Source organism: Rhinopithecus bieti, unplaced genomic scaffold (genome assembly GCF_001698545.2).
Source record: "Rhinopithecus bieti isolate Rb0 unplaced genomic scaffold, ASM169854v2 scaffold_74680, whole genome shotgun sequence".
Classification (NCBI taxonomy): Eukaryota; Metazoa; Chordata; class Mammalia; order Primates; family Cercopithecidae; genus Rhinopithecus; species Rhinopithecus bieti.
Window position 1 is genome coordinate 1,288,909 of NW_016828033.1, and position 9,004 is coordinate 1,297,912.

A 9,004-nucleotide genomic window follows, 5' to 3' on the forward strand; every position below is an offset into this window, starting at 1 on the left:
TAGGTCTTCATCCCAGGTTAACAAAACTGGAAAGCAAAAGATGGATGAAAAGCAGGCCCTAGGAGCTGGGGTTGCTTCCCTCCCTAACCAATGGTGCTTAACATGGAGTGGGGCCACGGGTTCACCCCAGCTATCCCAAGTTCAAGATGCCATTTGTTTATTTATTTTTACACAGGGTCTTCCTCTGTTGCTGAGTACAGGCAGTAGCAGGATCATAGCTCACTGCCCTTGACCTCCTGGGCTCAATCTATCCCCCTGGTTCAACCTCCTGAGCAGCTGGGACCACAGGCATGTGCTACCACACACGGCTAACTAAAAAAAATTTTTTTTTTTTTTTTTTTTTTTTTAGAAACAAGGTCTTGCTATGTTGCCCAGGCTGGTCTCAAACTCCTGGCCTCAAGTGATCCTCCTGCCTTGGCCTCCCAAAGCGCTAGGATTACAGGTGTGAGCCAACGCACTTGGCCAAAATGCCATGTCTTTAAACCAGTGTCCTTCTCCTTATAATACCTCTCACTGGTCATGTGTTTCCAAAAACATACTGGTGAGAGGGCAGGTGTTGAGAACATGGCACTTCTCACCCATCATAGGAAGGAGTCCAGGAGTTAAGAGCCACAGTTCCTCAGGGAGCTTCCTCACATGGAAGGTCAGACATATAGTTAGAGTCTCCAGATAACCATAATCCTCAGAGGGAATAAGAAGGAATGGTCTCTATTAATATTTTGTCTCCCAAAGCATTCCAAGGGTCAACCCCATGTTTTCCTGAATTTTATTTTTTGGGGGGAGAGAGGGAGTCTCATTCTGTGGCCCAGGCTGGAGTGCAGTGGCGCCATCTCAGCTCACTGCAACCTCTGCCTCCCTGGTTGAAGCAATTATCATGCCTCAGCCTCTGGAGTAGCTGGGAAAACAGCCACGCGCCACCATGCCTGGCTCATTTTTGCATTTCTAGTAGAGACGGGGGTTTCTCCATGTTGGCCAGGCTGGTCTCGAACTCCTTACCTCAGGTGATTCACCCGCCTCGGCTTCCCAAAGTGCTGGGATTGCAGGTGTAAGCAACTGCACCGGCCTTTCTGTATTCTAAATGAACATAAGTAGTTCCACACCTGACAAAAACTGCTTAGGGACCTCTGGAAACTCTGACACAAACTCCTCAGTCTAGCACTCAAGGCTTTTTCTTCAACTGCATTTCTAGCCTAGTCTTCTACTTACATACCACCCAGGTGCTCTCCAGTTTCCGGGCCTTTGCTTAGGCTACTCCTGCCTCCATCCAGGTCTCCAACTGTTGAAATTCCATCATATCTTTAGTTCCTGGCCAAATATCACTTTATTTTCTGACAGAAAGTTTCTCACCCACTCCTACCCTGAACGTTCATGCCAGGAGGTATTAGATCCCCTCTAAAACTCCAGAGTAGCTAAACTGGACTTTATTACGCGCTGCCCCCGCTCCCTTCCTTCCCCCCATTACCCCCTCCTTGCCACCATTGCCACTGCCCTGCACTTAACTGGCTGCTATAGCAGATATCTGCTGGACAGTGTGAATGGCTTGTATTCCAGGCCCATCTGCCTGCGTTGGGGGTGGGGCGGGTGGGTGTGATGGAACTGGGGCTTGAGCTCCTTGCACTCGACTCTCCCCGCCGCCCTGTAGCCCCAGTTCAGCTTTAGGTAGAGTACTGCAGGCACCAATTGCAGCTTTCCTGTCACCATAGCGACGGACCGGGCGAGAGGGCAAAGTCTCCCTTTGGAACTACATCTCCCATCATGCATCCGCGCCCCACGGTGCCTGGCTCAGCCTCTGGTCTGAGACCTGTACCAACCCCCGGGAGCCGTGCGGGGCCGACAATGAGGAGCAGAGCGCAAGGGGGCGGCCTTGCTCCCCTGGCCACCACGGGGGTCGCGGCTTCCCATTACATAGCGTGTCTTTCGAGCCCTGGCCTGCTCTCGGCACCGCCACGACGGACCTAATATGGCCGCTGGTGCCGGGACCTGCCGGGCCCGCGGAGGGTCGGGACGAGGTCCGGGATCAGGAACTGCTCCCGGCATTCCTCGCGGGTGTATGGCGTGGGCTCCCTTCCTCCTCTCTGGGTCCCGCGAGGAGACTCTCGGGCTTTGAGGTGAGTCCTGAGGTTCCGCTGGCCAGTAGTGTAGCAGGAAAGGGCAGGTCATTCCCGGGTCGTGAGGCACTAGCCTCCTGGGGTGGCAGGGTGTAGAGAGGGGGGCGTTGAAAGGATACCCGCTACCCAGCCTGCTTTCTAGGGGGCTCTTTGGATTGAGGACATCAGCAGCAGTGGAAGGGATTTTACTGGAGACCTGTCACTGTCAGAACCTTAAAATACGACCGACGGGGCCTTAATGTCACCGAGGTAGAGAGAAAAGGGCAGTAGCCCTAGAGACTATTGCGACACAGTGTGCCCCTCATAAGTTCTTCCAGGGAGGGGGTCTGTACTGGGTTGAGGCCCCAGGAGCTGAGCATGAGGCTTTGCATCCTTGGGAACTCAGCAAATGTTTGTTCAACCAATTGCAGGTAGCATGGCCCAGGGCTTGATAGAGGTGGAGCGAAAGTTCCTTCCAGGGCCTGGCACAGAGGAGCGGCTGCAGGAGTTGGGGGGCACCCTGGAGCACCGGGTCACCTTCCGAGACACCTACTATGACACCCCTGAGCTGAGCCTCATGCAGGCTGACCACTGGCTGCGACGACGAGAGGATAGTGGATGGGAGCTCAAATGTCCTGGAGCAGCAGGTGTCTTAGGACACCACACGGAGTATAAGGAACTCACAGCGGAACCTACAATTGTGGCCCAGCTCTGTAAGGTGCTAGGGGCTGACGGCCTGGGGGCTGGAGATGTGGCTGCTGTGCTGGGCCCATTGGGGCTGCAGGAAGTAGCTAGTTTTGTGACTAAGCGGAGTGCCTGGAAACTGGTGCTCTTGGGAACTGATGAAGAGGAGCCACAGCTCAGGGTGGACTTGGATACAGCCGACTTTGGCTATGCTGTGGGTGAGGTAGAGGCCCTGGTGCATGAGGAGGCTGAAGTACCAACTGCCCTAGAGAAGATCCACAGGCTCAGCAGCATGCTTGGTGAGAGAGACAGGCCCTTTTGTGCTTTTCCTGCTCCCCACTTTTCTCTTTTGGAGGCACCCACTGGACCATGTAGTGGGGGAGGGCCTCTGGATTAAAAAAATTTTTTTAAAAATAGAGACCAGGTTTTGTCGTATTGCCCAGGCTGGCCTGGAACTCCTTAAGCAATTTACCTGCCTCAGCCTTCCAAAGTGCTGGGATTACAGGTGTGAGCCTCTGCGCCTGGCCTGGATTATTTTTGTAATGGGAATTGTTTTAGCAGTTTTCTAAGTTTGCTTACAGTTCTGTGAAATCGTGTTTTCTCTTTAACAGTAGCTGTCTAATTTGGATTTAGTCCTTCCATGTGTCTTAATTCCAGCCAACCTGTCTCATTTAGTTCTCATACCTACAGCCAGATCTCCTTCAGTTTCATTTCTCAGTTCCCTGCTTTGACTCTTCCTTCCCCCAATCTTTTTTTTTCTTCTTCAGTCACCACTCCACAAGGAGGAGTAAAAAGCCTTTTTACAAAAGCTGACCTCTGGGAGGCTCAGACTCAGGATCTTCAGATCACGAGACTGATGCACTGCCCACTACACCAAGAGTCCAACCAATCTTCTGTCCTTTTGTTTTACAATTACCTAGATCCTTTTAATGTGTCCTTTCAGCTTTTCGTAAAGGGCAATAACATTATAGTTATGTGAGACAGTGGGGCATGATTTGGCAGATTTGTTCCCAAGCATAATTCCCTTGTAGACAGTTCATTCGCACTAGTGTGGAATTTTGCACCCCATGAGGCCTTACAGCCCTGCAGTGCTGTTTGAGCCCCCTCAGCAAACATACACTGAGTTCCTTGCTACCTGCCCAGCACACTGTCAGGCACTGACAACAGACACCGGCAACAGGCAATTCCATTCTCACCTTACGATGTAGAGGTGAGAACTCTATGTGAATCCCACCCCATGGCTATAGCTTCCCTCCTCTTCTTTCTATAGCTCTTGGTTTCTATTTGTACATCTCTGCACGTGCTTCATTACTAAGCTGATGAGCTTTGGCCTGGTCTAGATGGGCTTTAATGTTTTTTTTTTTTTTTTTTCTTTGAGACAGAGTCTGTCCCCCAGGCTGGAGTGCAGTGGTGCGACCTCAGCTCACTGCAAGCTCCGCCTCCCGGGTTCACGCCATTCTCCTGCATCAGCCTCCCGAGTAGCTGGGACTACAGGCACTCACCAACACGCCCGGCTCTTTTTGTATTTTTAGTAGAGACGGGGTTTCACCACGTTAGCCAGGATGGTCTCGATCTCCTGACCTCGTGATCTGCCCGTCTCGGCCTCCCAAAGTGCCGGGATTACAGACGTCAGCCCCCGCGCCTGCGATGGGCTTTATTCTTGATTGTGGGACAGGGTAATAACTGAAATGAGCTGATGTTGAGGTATCCTTCGTTTTCTTGGTGCCTGGGTGCCTCTTCGCCATTTCTCCTTGCTGGAGGAGAGGCTCAAGTGTGGCTTCTATTCCCACTCTTGCCTGAAGTTGCTCTTTTAGGTCCCATTTCCACAAGCAGGCAAGGAGTGGACTAGTGTGTTATAGAAGCTGGGTGGATGACATTCAGAACCCCAGTGTGGCTTTGGAAACATCCATGGGGTTCTGGCTAGGTGGGCAGGGAGCAGAGTGAAAGTGCTTGTGGCTCTGTCCATTTCTCTCCTCGTTGTCCTTTTACCTGTAGGTGTGCCTGCACAGGAGACAGCACCGGCCAAGCTGATCGTGTACCTACAGCGTTTCCGGCCTCAAGACTATCAGCGCCTGCTAGAAGTGAACAGCTCCAAGCAGAGGCCACAGGGGACTGAAGATCCTGATAACTGCCTGGGCTAGGGGTGTCACTTCCCAGAATGGGAAGGGAACTCTGGGTCTAATGGAGTCCACTCCTGGCCCACTGTGCCTCTCCCCTCAGCGTCCCTTCTGACAGTGACTCCTCTCTCTCTAGCTCTGCCTGTTTCTTCCCCTTACTCTAAGCTACTCTTCCTTGAGCCCTCCCTGGCTGCTGCTTCTTCCCTCATCCGTCAGATGCAATCTGTGGGCCGCCCCTCTCCCCTGGCCGCTAAGCAGCCTCCATTGATTTCCGCTCGTGTTTATAGGATTTCCACTTAGCCGTGATCAGTAGTTAAGCACAGGAAAATCCCTTGCCACCCCCCTCCCTTGGTCGATGCCATTGATTCTGCCAGCAGCTCCTAAACCGCCTTACAGCTGAGTTAGAAGATGAGGGGAGGCAGCAGGGATTTCCCTGCCTTGGGGTGCAGGAAATAGAAGCAAGTTGAGGAAATTGTTGGGAATCCCAGTTAGAACTCTAGAAATTCTATTCTGATTTTGCCACTGTGCCCAGCTCTGGCCCAGAGGGTAGAGTGCCGGCTGTAGAAGTTTGGGGCAAATTTGTTCCCTGAACTGAAGAGGGTTAGAAAGAACCAGCAGCCGCCCCATCCCCGCCCCTGTGTTGAGACAGGTTCTCAAGGTTCAGGGGAAGATGCATACCTCTTATGTAAGAATGCTTTTCCCTTGTTGTTATTCATACACATTTTCCACTTCAAATATACCCAAATATGGCTTTCCTCCCCTCTCAGGCTTTATTGGGCTTTATTTGGGGGAGAAGGGGGCTGGTCCCCAGTTTTTGCAGTGCAAAGCCAGAGTGCCACCTGCTGGTAGCCCTCAGGTGTAGGTTTCAAGCGGCTGGGGTTTGGGACACAGGAGAATTTCAGGCTGTGATGGAGACAGTTACTGCCACGATTCCACAGGCAAGTTGTTCACCTCAAAAATCTCCTGCACTGACTGGTGAAAGTGGTTGTAGGTAAGGCGCAGCTTTAGCCGCAGGGGGGCCTAGGAATAGGAGAGCGGGGACCAGGGTTAGCACCCATGACTTCTGCTATCCCTGGGTCTTGCCTTGGGGGAACTCCTGAAGCTCACCTTGTTAGGATTGAGGATTCTGAAGAGCTGGGTGATAGGAAGGCCACCCCGAGCTGGAACTGTGTTCCCACTGGGGGCCTGCAGCTGCAGCTGGAGACTCTGAGCACAGGAGTTTAACAGAGCACAGTATGGCAGTAGGTGGGGCTCAGGCAGCTCCTCTACACCCAGTGGCTCCACACCCTTTTCCTGTAACTCCCCAAGTGCTGATCTCCAGATGACTCAATCGCATCTCACACTGTCTCCCACCCACCTCCTCTACTTAGTGGCCTTTTCTCCTGGAGTCCTCAGGCCACCTCTGAACCCTGATCTTTACAAACCTTGGGCACAGCAGCCTGGCAGATGAAATTGGTGACATCACCCTCTGAGGAGTTGGTGGCAGTGATGGTGATTAACAGCAAAGCAGGGTTTTCAGGGGGTCGAATGAAAGACAGATTCAGCTGTACTCCCTCACGCTCAAACACTTTGAGATCTGGGATGGGAGCTAGAGTAGGGAGACAAAGGCAGCTCAGCGTGCAGGTTTGAGAGAACATGTTTGTTCAACAAAAATTGAGTGAACACCTGCTGGCCCTGCACTACTCGAGAGGCTAGTAACAAAGTAGATATGAAGATGAGGCTGGAGCTGACTGTCTAATGGGGGAGAGAAACAATAAAAAAGGGCCGGGCATGGTGGCTCACGCCTATAATCCCAGCACTTTGGGAGGCTGAGGTGGGTGGATCCTTAAGGTCAGGAGTTCGAGACTAGCCTGGCCAACATGGTGAAACCCTGTCTCTACTAAAAATGCAAAAAATTAGCCGAGTGTGGTGGCTCGTGCCTGTAGTTCCAGCTGCTTGGGAGGCTGAGACACGAGAATAGCTTCAACCTGGGAGGCAGAGGTTGCAGTGAGCCGAGATGGTGCCATTGCACTCCAGCCTGGGTGACAGAGTGAGACTCTGTCTCAAAAAATAAAAATAAAAAATAAAATAAGCAAGATAATTACAGACCATAATAGGTGCTATGAAGGAAGTAAGTCATTCTAGAATAACTGGGGAGAACTGACTTAAATAGGAGTGGTAGGGGAAGGCATCTGACATTTTAGCTGAAGCCTGGAGTGAGAATGAGCTGGTCATTCGACGTGCTGGGGAAAGAACATTCCCTGTAAAAAAGAACATGAAATGCCAAGGGTGGGAGGGTGTGAGGAGCTGAGAAGGGGGCAGTGAGTGGGTAGTGGGAAAGTGGTATAAGAAGGGCTGGGAAGGAAGCAGGGCCCTGTAGGCCAGAGAAAGAAGTCTGGAACAAAGGGAAGACAGGTGACCATGACTGACTTCATCCTTTTACCTCCTGAGATGGGGATGGGATGGGGGACACACATGGACCCACAAGAAGCAGGGTCCATGAGCCTCAGCCCTTGGCTTAGGAGAAGCAGCACATTTCTACCTACCTTCTCTAAGACATCTCCCTTTTGCTTAGGCTTACCTGGGGGTGGAGGTGCACAGGGAAGGTCAAGCAGGTATACCAGGGCACCTCCTGGGGAGGGGTCCAGAGGGGGAGGATGCTGGGCATCCCCAGAAGCCCGATCCAGGAGATCTAGCAGATCCAGGAGCTGTGAGGCCTGGTGGAAGGGACAGAAGGGGCAGGGCTGGGTATGAAGCTCAGCCCGTCTTCCTACCCCAGGGTTTCCAGCCTCCTCACCTGGGACTCTGTGGGTGCTGGGGCTGCTTCTGAAAGTTGGGCTGCTTCTTTGCTTTGCTTTGCTTCCTCATCAGCCTGAGGGCCATCTCGCTCCACAAGAGGCATTTTTTCCAGGATGGCAGCCCTGAGAGGATGGAATGCAAGTGTGCCTCTGTGTGGTCTCTGGGCCTTTCACAAGAGGCATCTAGGATGATGACTAGGAACATGGAGCCCTGGGCACATGGTGGCTCAGAAGTTCCCTTCTGATTTCCTAAAATGACATGTTGTTGCTGATTTTCAGATGAGCAAGGAGGGTTGGAAGCCAGCTTAGCTTCAATTAACAGTGGGTGGGAAGCTCTCACCGTGGATGTGGAACACAGGTGAGGATGAGGCCCTTGTACCTACAAAAGGGCATCTGGGAGAGGGCAGGGGTTTGGGTCCCATGCTGCAGCCCAGTGCTGGACACACCTCATGTGATCGTACTTCCGGAAGAGTGTGTCATATTCCACCGCCCGCTGTTGCAGCTCCACGTCCAAGCAGCTCCTGTAGATGGACACCACCTGGCGGATGCGGCTGGGCCAGTGTAGTATATAAGTGGCAATGGCAGTGTGCCACTGCAGGATGTCGCAGGAAGGAAAGGCCCATGGAGCAGGGAAATACCCAGATTTGGCTCAAAAACAAGAACCTAAGGGCTTGGGGTTAGGGCGGGCTGGGTATATATGCTTGGAAAGAAACTCAGAAATAGGTGGGCCCAGTGAAAGGCCATCTCTCAAGAGGCTGGGACCCCTTCTTACTTATTGTCCCCTTGGAGGCGAGTGCTGAGTTTCATTAGGGCTGTGAGGGCATATCCTCGAGTGGCTGGCAGGGACATATGGGACTGCAGCACCTTTTCCAGCAATGCCAGTACTTCCTCTTCGTCCACCTTCAGACATGGATACAGTTAGTGACCCTGGTGCAAGTCCTGCCCCCTGACGAGTCCCTCCTCAGTGTACCCCCAATGAGGTCTCACCTGAAGGGGCTCAATCTCCTCACAGTTCCCCTCCAGCAGGAGGTCCCCATATTCCCCAATGCACCAGGCTGCCACCTGCACCAGTGGTTGCTACATGGGATAAGAAACTGCTGGGCCGGCCAGGTATGGTGGCTCACGCCTGTAATCCCAGCACATTGGGAGGCTGAGGCGGGAGGATCGCTTGAGACCAGGAGTTCAAGACCAGCCTGGGCAACATAGCGAGCCCCCCGTCTCTATTAAAAAAAAAAAAAGAGAGAGAGAGAGAGAAACACTGCTGGGCCAGGGTCTGAGGTCCTCTCCTCACTTCCAGACCTGGTAATATCCCTTTAGGCAGTACAGAGATGGTGGGGGG

At 52.6% G+C, this 9,004-nt stretch overlaps 2 protein-coding genes across 29 annotated transcripts in view; one reads left to right on the forward strand and one right to left on the reverse strand.

The window, feature by feature from the left end:
- The first annotated feature begins 1,760 nt into the window (after positions 1-1,760).
- THTPA (thiamine triphosphatase) lies at positions 1,761-5,646 on the forward strand. 2 transcript variants are annotated; one of them, XM_017864274.1, is made up of 3 exons: positions 1,761-2,108; positions 2,519-2,800; positions 4,767-5,646. In XM_017864274.1, exons 2-3 carry the CDS (start codon positions 2,524-2,526, stop codon positions 4,910-4,912), a joined length of 423 nt encoding a protein of 140 aa, XP_017719763.1. In that variant the 5' UTR covers positions 1,761-2,108; positions 2,519-2,523; the 3' UTR covers positions 4,913-5,646. The 2 variants fall into 2 exon arrangements, with proteins under 2 accessions (XP_017719763.1, XP_017719762.1); XM_017864273.1 differs by having other exon boundaries at positions 1,763-2,108; positions 2,519-3,070.
- The window catches only part of AP1G2 (adaptor related protein complex 1 subunit gamma 2), an 8,796-nt gene continuing 5,427 nt past the window's right edge, over positions 5,636-9,004 (reverse strand). For 26 of the 27 annotated variants that reach the window (XM_017864266.1, XM_017864263.1, XM_017864257.1 and 23 more), the window contains 8 exons: positions 8,653-8,742; positions 8,438-8,565; positions 8,112-8,216; positions 7,665-7,788; positions 7,449-7,584; positions 6,313-6,476; positions 5,996-6,094; positions 5,636-5,908 (listed from right to left, as the gene is read on the reverse strand). In XM_017864266.1, coding sequence (XP_017719755.1) covers positions 5,807-5,908; positions 5,996-6,094; positions 6,313-6,476; positions 7,449-7,584; positions 7,665-7,788; positions 8,112-8,216; positions 8,438-8,565; positions 8,653-8,742 — 948 coding nt within the window. In that variant the 3' untranslated portion in view covers positions 5,636-5,806. The remainder of the gene's footprint in view (positions 5,909-5,995; positions 6,095-6,312; positions 6,477-7,448; positions 7,585-7,664; positions 7,789-8,111; positions 8,217-8,437; positions 8,566-8,652; positions 8,743-9,004) is intronic. The other variant, XM_017864245.1, reaches the window with a different exon arrangement.

Excerpts from the sequence above, each read along its gene's own strand:
- THTPA (XM_017864273.1), top strand. The coding sequence starts at position 2,524 with ATGGCCCAGGGCTTGATAGAGGTGGAGCGAAAGTTCCTTCCAGGGCCT. Across the intron at positions 3,071-4,766 it reads CAGGCTCAGCAGCATGCTTG|GTGTGCCTGCACAGGAGACA; the intron begins GTGAGAGAGACA and ends TTTTACCTGTAG.